At 35.1% G+C, this 18,397-nt stretch overlaps 1 protein-coding gene across 1 annotated transcript in view; it reads left to right on the top strand.

Annotated features, from left to right (window-relative positions):
- Positions 1–18,397, top strand: part of LOC123656282 (fibrosin-1-like protein) — a 68,038-nt gene that overhangs the window by 43,108 nt on the left and 6,533 nt on the right. The window contains exons 6-12 of the mRNA XM_045591987.1: positions 1,869–2,084; positions 11,948–12,007; positions 13,247–14,872; positions 15,115–15,269; positions 15,884–16,034; positions 16,638–16,837; positions 17,906–18,021. Coding sequence (XP_045447943.1) covers positions 1,869–2,084; positions 11,948–12,007; positions 13,247–14,872; positions 15,115–15,269; positions 15,884–16,034; positions 16,638–16,837; positions 17,906–18,021 — 2,524 coding nt within the window. The remainder of the gene's footprint in view (positions 1–1,868; positions 2,085–11,947; positions 12,008–13,246; positions 14,873–15,114; positions 15,270–15,883; positions 16,035–16,637; positions 16,838–17,905; positions 18,022–18,397) is intronic.

Below are 18,397 nucleotides of genomic sequence, written 5' to 3'. Positions count from 1 at the left end.
CCGTCCGTTTCTCGTTTATGATAATTGAGTCATTGTGTTTATATTAACTATTATAAATTAATGCTCTTTAAATATAGCATCTGTGGTTCATCGTTTTGTTAAGTGCGGTTACGGAATATTTTTGATTAATTGATCGATTAAATCGTTAAATAAAATATTTCTGGAACACGAAAGCAATTATAACGATCACTTAGGTACTATTCAAGTACAATTTATTAACTTAAATATATTCACACATAAGTTCACATATTATAGTTGTATGAAAACAATTTAATGACTGCACAGGAAACGAAGTTACCTTTCACCATAACGTTTCCCTAAGATAAGAAATAAGGGACGCATTTCATCCCTTTTCCTCTCTTTTCAAATAATTTATTCCGAATTAATATCTGAAGTGAGCTCTTTAATGCGATTGCCAATGAAACCATTGTGTGAATAATTTATAACATTCATGATTTATCGGAATTTATAAGGAATCAGTTCTTTTTTATCACTCGAGGTTTTGTACTTTTAAGCGTACAACATTTCTTTTAGTTGAATGACTAGAAAGATCCGGTCTTATATTAACAATGTTATCTTAGAGATAGATAGTGGAATAATGATTACTATAAATTTAAGTTGTTTTATTACAAAAACAGCTAACTTTGAACACGGTGATAGGCTCAATTTCAAGTTTTATACAAATAAAAACAGACTTGCATTATTTATTATCGTAATTATGAATACTATGTATAAAATATTTGTATCCACATAAAAATCCGACATTTTTCCGATTTTTCCCTGTCTCTATCCGCTTCATTGGAAACTTTTTGTAGATTTCAATGAAGTTCCCTAAGTTAATGCAAGCTATACCTACATACCTATACCGTTTGTAACAAACGTAGGTACCTACTGTTCTTGTCTGAAAGCAAATTGCTCTATTTATTATTGAAACTAAAATTATTATATTTCTTTTAATTAAAACTAAGACAAACATATTGATATACAGTATCGCAGGAAACTAAAATAGAGCAAGAGAGTCATATCAGTGTTATATATCGCGTATTTGATAATCCTGAATAACTAGTTAAATACTAAGCTTAAAATATGTATTTTAATAACACTCATTACATTATAATTAAATTAGGGATAAAACCATATTAATTCTGTTAGATGGTATTATACAAACTAAGATAGAGGTATATTTTGTAAAAAATTCAGACGCTATTTATTCTAACTAATACAATTTGATTTTTTCTACACAATCAAATTACTTGTATTAAATCGACGACAAAATCTAATTTCCCGGTTGTGTATTTATGCAAGGGTACATATTATTATTAGCTTTCGAAAGCATGTGTATTGTATCGCGTGAAATGCTCAACGGAGCGTTTTGTTGGGCGGGCGGCGCGTGCGCGAGGCGCGGGGTGCGGGCCGCAACGGACGACGACCGACCGTTCCGCTGCCGCCTGCCGCGCGGTTTGCCAGTTGCCGCCTCGTACCGCATTCTCACTTCGGCCGTCAGGCCGATGTCATGTCCACGTAGAATCGTACGCTCTTCGCCTTTGTCTCCGTTCGAACCACGATCTATTGTTATTTTTATTCTCTGACTGATTTGCATCCAGCTCCCGGAACAAACGCTATTGTATGGATTACAGTGTTCCATGGATTGCAGTGATTTGAAACTGGATTTTAATAAATTTGTTAATAGTGCTATAACAGTTTTTGTGACGCCGGCTTGAAATAAACCAATTAACGAAAAATTGCTAGTGTTTCATAACACCTTAAATGAGTTTACGTCAGGTGTGTTAGTTACTGTGGTAATTAATATGTGTGTTTAACTAAGTTTTAATGCTTCTAATTAATTGAAGAAAAAAGTGTAAAGAAAGTTCTTAAAAGTTACCATAGTGAGGATCAAAGATTCACCCAAAAGCAATGCTGAAGGTGGTAGCAAAAAAGAAGGCAAGAAAAAAAGCAACAAACAGAAGACCGAAAGCATCGGGTCGGTGATTACTAATAAAAACGAAAAGACATCGTCTGCACCCATTAAAACGGAAAAAGAAAATTCTAAACTAACACCAGCGAAGGATGAAACTGTAAATGAGGTATAATAAAAGCATGTGCTATAGAATGAGAGATTAACATGATTGCATATTGCGTATGAAAATTATCTAGCCACCACGTTCATATAAAAATTTAAAAAATAGCATTCATAATAAATACATGTAATAAATTTATCGCCACATCAATTCAGTTGCGAGAAACACTTGATGTGTGTGCAATTTCCAAACAATATTTTTTCAAATAGATGAAGGTTGGACAATTGCCAAATGAAACTATCTTATAAATCAGTTGCCTGTCTTTGTTTTATTTAACATTACTTGCGTAAACGTAATTGACATTTTGTTAACTGTGACACATTTGTGAACAGTATTGTCATTTTCAATAAATATGATCAAAATATAATACTATTTCCTAATTTGGTAACGATTGTTATTTTTAATCATAATGACATAAAGTCTTTAAAGTAGTTACTTTTGTTTTAAAACGTAATAATATTATAATGTAAAATAAACATAAACATAATTATTGGGGTCAAATGAATTGTTTAATAAATGAACTGCAATATACTTCCTATTTATCTCCCTGTGGTAAACTCGGTGACATAATTAATAAGACATACAGATCGGACATGATGATATAATTGTCATTGCACTTAGTCACGATAGTCGCAACAAACGTGTTACTTTTAGCTCATATCGCCATCCCGTACGAATGCGGTCAAATGTTCATATACCACTGGTAACTACGTAATTATACTTTCTATTACTCGATTATTAAATGAGTAGAGATATGGTTTAAAAAATTGGTCATATTTTTTTATTTTAAAATATAAAATATCAGCCCAATTCTGAATCTGGAAGCGGAAAAAATTGAGAAAGATAGTTTTTGTCAAACGTTCCGTTTTTCCAAATAATTACCAACTTGGGTATTTTCAAATCAAGAGTGAATAGGCATCTTCTAGGCAAGCGCGCACTATCTTAGGCTGCATCTTCACTTACCATCAGGTGAGATCGCGATCAAGCGCTAGTCTATATATTTAAAAAAAAAATAATAATAATCGATTACAGAATTCAAAAAGAAAATGTTTGCACTAGTTAATTAACTCGAGGTATTTAGATGCACAATTAAAGCTGTAAACAATAAAGTGCATTTAAATAAAGTTACATTAAAAGCGAAAATATCAATTAATATTTGATAAACCAAAATGATTATCGATTTCGTATTGATTTAAAATTAATCATATTTTTAATGATAGCTTTGACAGCTGACTGACAGTAATAATATGTCCGTCACTCGTTTCGTTTGTACTGTTTTCCGATGCATTCTGAGTCCATTCCTGATATTTATGGTTTCAAGTGTATATTTGTAATGAGTTTTCAAACAGTCGTCACTAAATATAACAAACATTAATGCTACAAGAACTTCGGGATTCGAAGATCGGGGTTTTTTATAGATATTGTAACATAACCTCACTTTTACAAAAAGTCTAATAACTCAACTCTCAGATAGCCAAAATATAGATAATTTTCAGCGAGGGATCAATAAGCCTAAATGCATTAATTGATACCATTTTCATTTCATTACATTTTCGCCCAAGAATGTATGAAATCGTATCCATCTCCTTTATACACCAAATATTGTATCGATCCATGTCGGATACAATTAATTGTGTATCACGGTTATCGTTTTATTTAACCTAAAGATCTTTATAGATAGCCGTCTGATAACTTACTACTTAATAAACATTCCAGTCTTTAAAAAAAAGTCACATCATAAAATTTCAATAATTTATTATTTTATCGAACAAGATAATTATTTTAAATTATCTATAAGAAGCTGAGATCGCAAAAATGTGGTAGACGATATCTCGAAGAACCACTTAATTATTAATACAATTCATGTCTCGAGCTATTTTTCCGTTCACACAGTAAATATAACCGGCTGTGTCAATATTTTATGACAATATGGTCAATATTATACGTATTTGTGTACACACTATAAATAAATTAACGTCAAACATTATATTTCTCGTTAGGATTGGAAGAAGATAAATAGAATAAATAATATTGTTTAACACTCCTGTACAATCTATATATGTATATGTATTTTATAATTCTAAGATGGAAATATTTTTTGATATTTGTTTGTTACTAGCTGGGCCTGCGATTTCGTCCGCGTGGAATTTAACAAAATAGTTATTGTTCAGTTTGTAGTTATAAAATAAAATGAAAAATTTTAAAATAAAAGTAGCCTAAGTTACTCCTTATTACATCAGCTATCTCCCAGTGAAAGTCCCGTTAAAATCGATCCAGCCGTTTCAGAGATTAACCGAAGCAAACAGACAGACAGACAAAAATTGTAAAGAATGTTATTTTGGTATATGTACCGTGTATACATCCATATGCATTTAGTAAAAAAGCGGTTATTTTAATATTACAAACGGACACCAATTTTAATTATTTGAATAGGGTATAGATTATTGATGAAAGGATTATTTCTATCTCGCAGAATTTATTTTTGTAATTTTTATCATACTTCCTTATAGCATAATACCTATATTTAAATACTGCCTTAAAAACAATGACTATAAACTACACATAAATCACTTTAGAAGTTGATATTTAAATATACTAAATCAAACACGTATATTTTTTTTAGTAAGTTGTAGAATATATAAATTGATGTAATAGACCCTATTAAAACACTCTAATTTACGACGCATTCTTGAGCAAAGTTTTTAAAAGAAAAAACAATGGAGCCAATCATTCGTTTAAAACACTGTTTTATAAAACAGTTGTGCTAAATGGTTGTGGTATTAAAATAAGAAGTTTGTCGTTTGAAATAAAACACCACATTGTATGGATTATCAGGCAACCGCTTGCTATGCATTGACTGTCGCGATAGAAATTTTTGTATGTACGTACATACCTCCATGATAGACGTAAAGATTCTGGTCACGAACCAACGATTCCTATTCTAACTATTCATATCATGTACTTAGTTTTTTCAACATTGTTCAGACAAATTTACTTCTTTGGATTTAAATAATCTACTTGTACACTATTTATATTCTTAAAAGTGTGGTATGATTAAAAAAAATCGAAAAACTCGCTTTAAGTCGCAATAACCTTGCAATTTCTGTCGAGATTTATTTACTTCTAATCTTATCTTTATGTTAATCTTAGCATTTAAAAGTTCAATAAATATTTTCGTGATAACTTCCTTGAAAAATATTTCATGGCATTTATTTATATAACTTGTAAAACTTATTAATATTAAAGTAATTAATATTATATATTGTTATCTACGAAAATTTAATAACAAAACTAAACAGAGATAAAATCTTGTTAAAAAGACCCGAACACGAGTTTCAACCTACGAGCTGACAAAATATTTATTTATCATAATATCTCAACTGATTGGCTACTTAATAAAACTCGGCTCGGAGTTATTTATTCAAAACGATTTACGATCCTGTCCGGCTTATATAAACCAGCTTTAATCCAATAAATCTATAATAGAAACGGTAGACCATTAGAAAGTTGCCGACGGCTATGATCGCGAGTCGCTGTTTGAACTTTCATACGATTCTAAATTCTCGTTGAATTTTAAGTCCTATCCTATTAAAAGTTAGTGGAAAGTATTAGAATTTCGAATGAGGGGAGGAAAGCTATCTCTTCGTTTTTTTCTCCCTCCTTGCTGAAAACATTAGCAGCGGGGCAGGGACGAGCACAAGACTATGGTTGGGGTGTGTTACACTTTAATATCCGATTTAAAATCCTTATGAGTCATCAGATTATATTAATACAGTAGCCAAGGCATTAAGAAGCTTAGTCTATTACATTTTAAATATCTCAGAAACATGCGAACTATTTCGTTTTCCTACTAAATTATTTTAATGTATCAAAAACAAATATGTTGTTTTTCACCAGTAGTCATGTGAAGTTAATTTTCCCGTTTCTTTTTTTTGTCAGCGCTGACTAATGGGGTCGTTTATTTTTATTGCTAGTTTATTTAAACTTGCGCGTGTTTTCCTCGCGGTTTGGCTCTACGAAACTATTATTACTTGTCGACACGACATCACTCATCGCACTAATATCTCTGTGATTATCTATTCTAACGTTAAGTAGTTTTGACAAGAGGCCAACGTTCATAGTTTTTACAAAAAATAAATATTTTAGTGATATGTGATGATTTTATCATTCCTGTCATTGTATTTTAAAATATGTTTCGCTATTTCAAAACGCCAACAAAATTACGGCAAGTTTTTATTTATAAGCGTGTTAAATTAACAGAGTTAAATGTATAAAATCTCTTTTCATTTTGCGTCTATAGAATTTAATTAAACGATTCAAAACTCTCTTAACATTGAATAAGAGTTGAATTTTCTTGCGTAAAATGAAAGCGTCTTGGCAAGAGCCGTGACCTATATTTCTTAAACAGACATTATATCTCATTATTTTGCTTGCTCCAGCTAAATTATAATACTAGATAAATACAGTATTTGATGCCATCTATTCCCATTTCATAAAGTCTGCTTATACAAATATAATAAATTTTAAAGATATTTTAAGTTGAATAATATATTCATTTTCAATTTCCATTGTGTTTAACTAACCTTTTTTTAAAATTATTAATCAAAGAGATCTTATGGAAATAACCTTTGATTTTTATGGAATATAAATATTTCATTAAAATAAATCAAGTACAAGAGACGAGAAATGTGTATTAGAGTGCCTTGAATCCTCTTGGGTCGAGGCGCCGAGAGTCGAGACCGAAAATCAAAGAATATTATTTATTTTTTCACATACATATGAATAAATCACTAACTACATATATTTGGCGTAATGTCTAAATAATAGCTATAAAAAAATCTAAATTAGTTTTATATTGAAATTGTAGTTTATAAAATTTCAAAATTTCTGTGATAAGAGGAAACCAAATATCGTGATGTTCGTTTCTCACTGCACAATAAATTTAAATAAAACAATTTAATAAAAGATATAATTACCTCGTCATCAATATCAAATTCCTCGTCTTACACAAATTTGTCATCGTCATCACCTTCTCGAATTCGTATTAATTCTTCAGCAGTCGTCATGGTAAATTTCAATTTTAAAAACACGAACGTAAAACTTACTAACTCACTACTATATCACAAAAGCACGCGCAACTCCAATGGAAAATTCCATACGGTTGTGACGTCATGAACGGTCGTGTTTTTCCGACGCAGGCGCTGGCTATGTGCTGGCTATACTGGCGAAAAGGACTCAGTCTAGGGATGGGAATTAGCATTTATAGTTGTCCGTACAAAAATAACTAAATCGCTAATTTCTTACAAAATATAGATTTACACAGAGCAAAAACAACACGTTATTAAATAACAATTACATAATGTACTTTTTTTTTATTCAATAACTTGGTATTTAATATAATATTTTTGTTTATGAATATTCCATATCTTATAAATTCTAACATTATGTCTCATCACTACTGTCGGATTAATACGACATAGGCGTTGGAAGTCAATACACTTTCTCCGGGATAATATTATTAAATTTACCTTAATTGAAATAGTATTTTCTTTTGTTTCTTGATACAGTAAATCTGAATTGTAACACTAATTAAAAAGTCGAATAGATAAACTTTCGAAAAAAACTGTATTTTAAGCTAAAACATCATAATACGTTTAGAAATTGAATATATAATACACAGGGTTTTGTGTCGGATAAATCCGACTCAAGCTCTGAAAGGGTTAAACATGTATCCGCTGTGATTATTTTAACTTTATTTATCAAATAAACAATAATTAAACAAAAAACATTAAGAAAACCTCTCAATGAAAAAAAAACATCAAAGTATTGCAAATTTAAAAAAGTAACACGTACGAAATAAAAGGCACAAAATTATCATATCAACTCATCGTTTAAGTAATAGCCGGGTGTCTATTACAAAAGACGAACAGCACCGCGGCGCTGTGGCTCCTTAGTCCTTTGATAGTCGCCGCCTTGCAATTCGGCCACCGGACGTCATGCGGCCGCCTCCCGCCAGCACGCGCGCTCCATACTTGATTTATCACTCCATTGTTGCAGACCGGTGACCCACCCTCGCCAGAATCGCCGGATAAGACTAAACATTCAATTGCCGGAACGTACCCAAAACGATTTGTTCCCTTCACGCGATCGATGTACTATCTCTTTCCGCCACTTGTATACGTTACGTATGTAATTCCTATCTAATATCATAAAAAATGGTCTTTGTATTTAAAAAAATGGCTTGTGTCGCATTAATGCATATTTAAAGACATTATTAGAATTTTATAATATACAGAAATTTAAATATTCAGTTTAATAAAGTCTTATCGGGTTACCTGCCAAAAAACTGAAAATCTGTTAGTTTTGTTTAAACATATTACAGATACATTAAGACAATTTTATTTTAATATTAAGAAAAAAACAACGCTTAAAAAATTATTTAATAATTACTTGGGTGAATTAATTCATTTTCATTTACTTCCATTAAAATAATTGTAACAGATATAGAAAAATAGTTCTAACTAAACTAAGAAATTCTACTCAAAATAATGTGTACAGAATAGCAATTAGTCATAATAACGCAGTAATCCGAACCTTGTGTAAAACAAGCTGTGCCCGCGACTTCATCCACGTGGAATTTAACAAAAAATTTAGCCAGAGAAAGTGACGTCAAACGTCAAAATCGGTCCTGCTGTTTCAAAGATTATCCGGAACAAACAGACAGACAAGAATTGAAAAAAAAATGTTATTTGGTATATGTACCGTGTATATATCGAAATGCATTTAGTAAAAAGCGGTTATTATAATACTGGCTTTTACCCGCGACTTCGCTCAATCGATTTTTTTTAAATAAAATGTATCCCATGTTACTTCTAATACTTACAAGAATATGTGTACAAAGTTTCATGACCATCGGCTTAGTAGTTTTCGCGTGAAATCGTAACAAACTGACATTCACATTTATAATGTTAGTAGGGATTACAAACAGACACTCCAATTTTATTTAAAACCTAAAAAAAACTTTAAATAACTATATTTTGTAATTCTTTGGTCGATCATAATTACAACTTAATTATTTTACTTTGTGTATTCTTTTCAAATAGTAATGTAATTAATATTGCCTTTAAACTAAATTATATATATTCAATATTACATATAATAAGGTATCTTGATCCAATTTTGAATCTTCGAACCAATTATTATTTAACCGACGGTTTGTTTTTGTTAAAATTTCACAGTTAAAATTGGTTGGTATTCGAAATCTATAAAACGAAACATCATCTTAATATATATAAATTACGTGTCACGTTGTTTGTTCGCGATGGACTCCTAATCTACTTAACCGATTTTAATCAAATTTGTACAACGTCTGCAGTTTGATCCAACTTGAAAGATAGACTATATTTTATTTCGATATATATATCGATTCACCCTCGGCTATCGCCTATCTTTATATATATATATATATATATATATATATATATATATATATATATATATATATATATATATATATATTGTTTTTATAGTCACGAAAAAAAATAAAGCGGTACGAAGTCCGCCAGGTCGGCTACTAAGATTATAAATTTCTCTACCTTATATTATATACGTATTTCTTTATCCATATTTATAATCTGCTCTGATTCCAGCCATTTTCATTTATAGAAAGTGAATGAATTTTTTTTTTGTAATTAAATATGTTAAAATTGAATACTTATGTTTGCTCGCAAACAAAAAAACCGACTTCAATTACATCGACAAGTATAATACTACGTAAGTAGGCGAAAAAAAAATTAACGAACGCACTAGTCGTCACTACGATTTTCGAGGGTTTCCTTTGATTTCTCTGGGATTCCATCATCAGATCCTGGTTTTCTTATCATGGTTCCACACTTGGAATATCTCCTTTTCAACCAAAAAAAAAAGAATTATCAAAATCGGTTCATAAATGACGAAGTTATCCCCGAACATACATATATATATATGTGTGTGCGGTCGAATTGAGTAACCTTCTCCTTGAAGTCGGTTAAAAAAAAACGTAAAAATACCTGCACTTTGATTAAACTTTTCATTGCAAGTAGTAGTGTACGAAGACTGGGAAGTAAGTAGTTGTAAAAGGGCTTATGACATAAATTAAAGTAAATTTATTGACCACAATAGGTTTTTATAGATGTAATAAATTACTCTAATTATTATTTATTCAGTTTTAAATTGTTTAGATAACATACTATTATCAAGTATTGTGTGACGTTTGTCACATAAATTGATTATATCGTATGTTTTTATGATATAATCAGTTTTTATTTTTAATTATTCTAGTTATATCTTGTTATATGTCGTACAACATGGTCAAACAAACGGATATTAGTCGAAAACATTAGTTTACATGAATAAAAGTTGAATACTAATGCATGGATTATGCTAGTTGATTTTGACGTGGTACCTACCTCACCTGTCTATTGAATATATACATGCCTTTGTTGACTATATTTTACCAGGGCGGGGTGAAAAGTTTCCGGCCTGACCTAGAGATCGCGCTAGCAGGTCTAATTTTTGGTTTGTATTCTATAGTACTATATCTCACTAGCATTTATGTAAATTTTCGGGTCGATGGCTCTGATAGTATACATTTGAGAGGCGCTTGAACAAGACACCTCGATTGCTTACGTGAAAATGGTAAAATCAGAGAACCGGAAGGTCATCAAATACTTCTATTTAAAAGGCCTAACACCATTTCAAATTAAAGAAGCGCTGGATTCCACACTGAAAGGCTCTTCACCGTCATATTCAATAGTGAAACAGTAGGTTTCTGAATTTAAGAAAGGTCAAACGAGTACTTCTGACGAACCACATTCAAGACGCCCCTTTGAGGTCACGATTCTCGAAATTATTGAAAAAATTCATAAAATGGTAATGGAGAACCGCATATTAAAGTAAGTGAGATAGCTGATGATACTAGGATATCAATTGAACGTGTATGCAATATTTTACATGAACATTTGAGCATGGGGAAGCTCTGTGTTAGGTGGCTGCCGCGTTGGCTAGCGGTCGATCAAAAGTTGACCCGAAAAACTGTTTCAATCAAAAATTTGGCGCTGTACAAGCGCAACCCCAGCAAATTTTTACGTCAATTTATAACTTGGATTCACCACTACACTTCTGAAAATAAACAACAGTCAAAACGATGGATTGGACCAGGTAAACCAACCTGAAAGAAGGCAAAGACAGTTTCATCAGCGAATAAGGTTATGGCAACTATTTTTTGGGATACAAAAGGAATTTCCTTCATTGATTATCTAGAGGAGGGAAAAACTATCAATGGTCAATACTACGCACATTTATTGCAACGTTTAAAGGACGCAGTGAAAAATAAACGACCAAACTTGGCGAAAAAAAAATCTTGTTTCACCATGACAACGCACCTGCCCATTCGTCAGTCTTTGCGATGGCTAAAATCAACGAATTGAAGCTCGCATTGTTCTCCCAACCACCATATTCGCCAGATTTAGCCCCCAGCGACTAGTATCTGTTTCCTAACCTTATAAAGTGGCTTGGAGGTAAAAAATTTGTGAGCAACGAGGAAGTCATCGGTGCTGCATATGAGTATTTTGAGGGACTTGATAAATCAGACTTTAAAAGTGGTATCACTGCATTAGAGCACTGTTATGAAAAATTTATTAATCTTGATAGAGATTATTTTAAAATATAAAGCGAAAAAAAAACCGAAAAAAGTTGTTTTTATTTATCAGGCCGGAAACTTTTCACCCCGCCCTCGTACGTACATGTAGTAAAAATGTCTAATAACTTATATTAGGAATAAGAAAAATTTTAAAACAACATATAATTTATTAATTTTTTTTCTGTTGCAGGCGAGCCCTGAAAATAGCAGAAATGCTTCACCGAGATATCATGATGCATCAATGGATGATGTAAGGTTTTTTCTTAAAACTATTTGTATTGCAGCATATTGTTGCATTTCACGTTAACCAATTTAAATATTGAACTACTATAACGCTTTGACAAAACTAAAACAAAAGGCACTCAAATCTTCCTGTGTCAAAATCAAAATCAAAAACAGCTTTATTCAAATAGGCTCCAAGAGCACTTTCGAATCGTCATTTTACAAATTAAGCCTTAAAAATAAATTATTATATTTGTAGAAGTAAAGCTACCACCTATTCGGAATGTAGATTCTGCAGAGAAGAATCGGCAAGAAACTCCGCAGCTACTCTTTTTGAAAAAAATATGTAAACTGTGTTTCAGTACAAAATTAGTAACATGTTGCATAAAATACAGCGTCACTAATTCCACACATCTTTATCAACTATGTAATCCTGCACCGAGTAATAAGCTTTATCTATAAAAAAATGTTTAATAAAAACTTTGAATTATGTTGAAACAATTCCAAAATTGTTTGTGGGATTTTATTATACATGCGAATACCATAAACCAGAAAGGAAATGTTTACTTTGCGCAGTCGAAAACTTGGAGTTACAATTTTGTTATTCCTTCTCGTGTTTACAATGCGATTATTACTATTTATTTCAAAACAATGAATATTTTGATGAATATGCATAATATTATTATAAATATACCGCGACGCAATTGTTAATATGTCTACCTTTTGGAAAACATCCCGTAGAGAGACTCGAGCTTTTGCAAGAGAAATATACTCTCAATATTTGCAGCATTACCCCACAGTAACTGGTCGTAAAGCATAACACTATGGACATAGCTAAAATATATTAAGCGTGCAGTTGCAACGTCGGTCAATTGTCGTACTTTTCTAACGAAAACAACGCATTTGGTTGGATGAAAATAAAGAATCAGTACAATTATCCGTTAATTTTGGCTTTTACTTTCTACTCTATCTGAACTCCTGAGGAATATTATTTATAAACAAACAATGGTAATAGATTAAAAGAAAAAAGTATACTCGTTTTAATAAAATCTTGTCACGTGGTTCCATTTATATCTGATTGAGATCTGACGAATACTTTTTGAGTTATTTCTAATGTTGCTTCTATGTATGACGTACTAGTCAATGTAATTGAAGGATATTTTTTTTGTGAGCTAACACAATTTATTATAACATTAATTTGTAAGATTTTCTATTTTGTACTTTTTAATTGGTGTATGATTCAACTTTAAACGTATTTCTCTTTCAGGCATCAGATGCTGGTTCTCTGTTCCGTGTCGCAAGTGTGGGTGGTGGTGGCGGCGGCAAGAATGAGCTAGTTGCGCGCGGTGGGAGCGGCGGCGCGCTGGCCTTGTCGCGAGCGCCAGTCGGCGGCAGCGCCAGCCCAGCACCCGCGCCCCTACCGCAACCAGCGCCGTCGCCAGCCCCCGCGGCGCTACCTCCGCCTGCACTACCACCGCCTCATTTCAGAGCCGATACACCTCATCGCCCCAATGGCGCTCACATACCTGCCATTGATGGCCATGCTGCGACTCAAATTCCGGCGCGACCCGTTGGTGCAGCGGGACCGGATACTCCGGAACGGCCTGCAAGCAATAACAAACTGCAACCGGGAGCTCGTGCAGCCGCCGATAGCCCAACTCCGGCACCGCCCGCTCCCCCAGCTCCCTCGCCACTGTTTCCGTCGCACACCGCTTACCAGGCACACGCTGCTGCTGCGCTTCCTGATTACCGCCATACTAATCATGAGACGCGAACCGAGCAGCCGTCGACTGAACAGCCACACGCACCACTCGATCTTCACGCTCATCACGCTACACCGCGGGCGCCTCACATGGCTTCCCCTGCGACGCCCGCATCCCATCCTAGTCTCCCTACTCGTGTACCCCACACGCAGGCTCATCCTGTAATGCCCGGTCACGATGTTCGAAATGCATCTCCGGTTTCTCAGACTCTTCCCTCTGTTCCTACCTCCTATCCCAATCGTATCGTGTCAAATGGCGTGCCACAAAATATATCGTCGCAATTACCGACTGCATCTACTCCCAGTAGTCTTCCGAGTCAAACACAGTCAGGGCGGTCTATGTCTCCTTCCAATGCATCACGACCATACCCCCCCACCCCGACGATCGCGTCTAGTCATGTAAACTCAAGTATAAATTCCAGTATTCACAGCCATTCGATACCTTATCAAGGTCAATCGAGTTTACAGAAACATTCCGTACAGCCTGTGTATGCTAGTCGACCTTCCCATCACACAGCATTTAGCGTGGCGAATCACATATCGGCAAATCATTTGCCTTCATCGACTTCTAATCCAGTGACTGCGACACAATTTAGCCATCCTCTCATTAGCCATAGCATTATGACGCATCAGAACAATATTCAAATGAGCAGCACGAATCCACTAGCGACATCTACACCAAATCATATAAGCTCACCTCTTCTCTCAAACGCCACGACGACGAGTACTATATCCAATTTTACGCCGAGTCTTAAACATTCAGGACCAAGCGTGCCTCCTCATTCGGCTCAATTAGCACCGGTGGTGTCGTTACATCAACCAATGAACCACATTGATCCTTCGACTTCCAATGCCCCTGCAATCATAACGTCATCATCAAGCAGCAGCAATATAAGCCATTCTTTGGCACCGCCAATTGTAGACTCTAGGCAGTTACCGGTAGCGAATGAAGTACCATCTCGTTCGGAAAACTTTGCCGTCTCCTCTGCAATAGCTACTAACGGCTACCCTCCTCCTGCGGTATACACGGGCAACTCCTATCCGACATTATATGCACCGTATGCTCCTACGCTACAGCACAGTCCCTACCTACCACCATCTGCTGCTTCACCTAGAAATTCGGCCGATACGGTTAGTATTATTATTATATCAATATCATTTTTACCAATCGTTCTATAAATTATTTAGAGTGAATACTAGGAAGACTAATGCATATATATACATTTCTCTTATTTAATGTCAATTTGATTTATATGAAATTTAAACACATATCTGTCTAATATAAACTTATTAAGTCTCAATTACATTATCTTTAGAACTACAAAATATCAATAATTTTTAAATGTATGTATATATTATGCTTTTTATTTCAGAGAACAAGTTTGTCGGCATCGCCGTTAGTTGCACCCAAAACTCCTAAAGGTCTGAGGCCACACACACCGGGTTCACTGGGCGGCGCGGGTGCGCACGCGCCACTGTCATACTCCCCACGAGGCCACAGTCCCAACAGGGAACGAGAGAGTTTCAGGTGATATTTTTTACCAAGTCTACATGGCTAAATACAGAAAATATATGTTAATGACGTTTTTTTTTTTTTATTTGTGAAGAAGGACTTACGTGGCTAAGGAATAATGGGCACAATAAAAACAATAAGAGGTTCCTCTGGTCTTTTTTTTTTGAATTTCATATATTTTATCGAATTATACTGCTGTAAAAACCTTTATATGAGCAAAATCTTCGTGTTAAATGTCAAATTCATAAATTACTTATTCTAGTAATACTAGATATTTTTCAAGCAAGTAAACCATACACGATGTGGGCTCACACTAACACAAGTGCATGCTTATCAATTATGCTCATTTTATACAACTAGGATAGCAAAAAAGTGAAGTATAGACACCTTCAATACCAGAAGCATCGCAAACGTGTTGCTGACCCTACCTCCAATCCTCCCAGGAACCTTACTCACCACTGGAACACCATACTTTTTGAAACCAGTATTATTTAGCTATGGTCTTCTGTAAGGTCGAGGCACTTCCCCAGTTGGGCTGCTTCAGATTTTGAGCAGGATATTTACTGCTTTGCCCTACCACACTTAAGTTTCTTAGTAATTTAATATTTAATTGTGTTTACTTCCAGCAGCAACATTAGCAGTTTATCGCGTAGCACGCCAGCATCGGGAGGTACAAGTGCGGCACCTACAGTGTCGTCGGCACTGACGGCTCCGCTCGCCGCGCCACTAGCTGCTCCACTCGCCGCTCCACTGGCCGCGCCGCTGCCTGCTCAGTTACCTGTACGTAAAAACATTACGTGCCCTCTGGTAGTGGTTACCATATTTTTATTTCATCACATCACATCAGCTTATCGCAGTCCAACTACTGGACATAGGCCTCCACACGTTCGAGCCAAGAATGGCGTGAACTCATGTGTTTTGCCCATAGTCACCATGCTGGCAGGCGGGTTGGTGACCGCAGGGCTGGCTTTGTCGCACCGAAGACGCTGCTGCCCGTCTTCGGTCTGTGGATTTCAAAGCCTTTCAAAGTTGGATGGTTATCCCGCCATCAGTCGGCCTTATAAGTTGCAGGGTGGTAGTGGAACTGTGTTATCCCTTAGTCGCCACTTACGACACCCACGGGAAGAGAGGGAGTGGCTATATTCTTTAATGCCGTAACCACACAGCATTTTTTTTTTTTCAATAATAACAATTTACACAGGTACGTGTTCTTTACGTATCAATAATTCGTAATTATAACCAAGAAAATGAAACCAAAACTTGAATCATTTAAAATTGGAGTCCTTTGTGGCCTACTACTAAATAATTTAATTTAGAATTTAGTTATCACCTAATACTACTCCATTTTTTTACACGTTTTAATAATAGTTATCTACTCACCAGGGACCGGTTCCTACAATAGGCAGTTCCCTAGGATCGCTTAGTACTGGATTAAGTTCGATCGGAGGTCTTACGGGGCTGGCTGCTCCCACGCCGACAGCACCGACGCCGGCCGCACCCCACTTGTCACATTCCCTCGCGCCAGTACCTACAGTTCCCAGTATCAGCTCGAGCGCGAAGCCGCCTGCGCACTGGGGTGTAACGTGAGTATATGTAGAAATCAAATTGTAATTTTATCTCATGGCCTTGCTTAATTTTTTTTCCCCTACCTGCCGTACATACCGATACCATATGATACATAATTTTAGTTTCTGTTTTGACACTGACACTACTACTTCGCTTCAGCCTGTAATATCCCACTACTGGGCATAGGCCTCTTTCCCCATGTAGGTGAAGGATCAGAGCTTAATCCACCACGCTGCTCTAATGCGGTTTGGCGGATATATTCCCTACTATGAGTAACGATCACTATCAGGTGTACACGATAACAACCGGGACCGATGGCTTAACGTGCTCTCCGAGGCATGGTGGAGAGACCCACAAGGACTGCACAAACACCCAGACCACGGCTAACACCTGTATGGCGAATACAAGTGTTTGTCATGTACGGGGATCGAACCCGCAACCGCCAACGCAACAGGTAATCCATCCATGGCTGTACCCGTTGCGCCAACTCGGCGTCTCTACTACTTGCTTAATAATAAAACCGTTAAATTGTTTGATATGTTAATTTTTATTTACCGTAATAATTAATTACAAAATTAATCAAATTTAATATTTTCAATCAAAGTATTAGTTGATATTTTCATCTTTCTAGTAGTCAAATATAAAAAACACTAAATGATTTACTAAAAATTACTGAAATATATATATTTTCCTGGCCTAAAACACCGACGGTTTGCGGTTTCGATTCCTGCTGGGGATGAATATTAGTATTCTTACAAATATTTCTTACCGGTTTGGATGTCTGTCCTTGTGGGTCTCCTAACCATGCCTCGGAGAGCACGTTAAGCAATCTGTCCTGGTTGGTATCAAATACCTGATAGCGATCGTTACTTATGAGTAAGGAACGTAATTATCTGCCAACCTGCAGTGGATCAGCGTGATGAATTCAGTTCTAATCCTTCTCCTACATGGAGAAAGAGGTCTATGCCCAACAGTCGGACGTTACAGGCTGAATGCGAATGTGATATATTTTGTGTTTAATGTATTTGAAATAAAATATAACAATGTATAAGCAGAGTAATTTATGTTTACAATTTATTCTCCAGCAGACCGTCGGCTACGGATCGACCGGCTGGGTTCGCGCCAGCACCACCGTTGTTCGGTGCGCCGCTTGCTCCGCCTAACCCCAACCCTTTCTCAGCAGAATCACTGTTTCAAACTAGTAAGTTCCTATTACATTACTAGGTCTTATAAACTAGTTTATGGGAGATGCACGGAATATGTCTTGTTTATAAATAGGTAATTTGAGTTCTAGAGTCTGCATATTAACTGAATGAAATGCAAATGTGATAGAAAAAAAGTGCAACAAACCTGCAACAATATGGGATAGTCTGGATTGTCATCTTCACAGCTTCATACATCTGTATGTCTTATTGATAGATATTATTGTTTGTTTCAATGCGCTAATCTAAGGAACTACTGGTTCGAATTATGAAAATTATTTTTGTGTCAGATAGTACAGTACAGTTACTGAGAAAGGGGGAGGATCACATTTTTCCCTCAAACAAACGCGGGTGAAACCGCAGGGCAGTGAACAT

The sequence above is a fragment of the Melitaea cinxia genome, chromosome 9 (genome assembly GCF_905220565.1).
Source record: "Melitaea cinxia chromosome 9, ilMelCinx1.1, whole genome shotgun sequence".
Taxonomy (NCBI): Eukaryota; Metazoa; Arthropoda; class Insecta; order Lepidoptera; family Nymphalidae; genus Melitaea; species Melitaea cinxia.
This window is presented reverse-complemented; position numbering and strand designations above follow the sequence as displayed.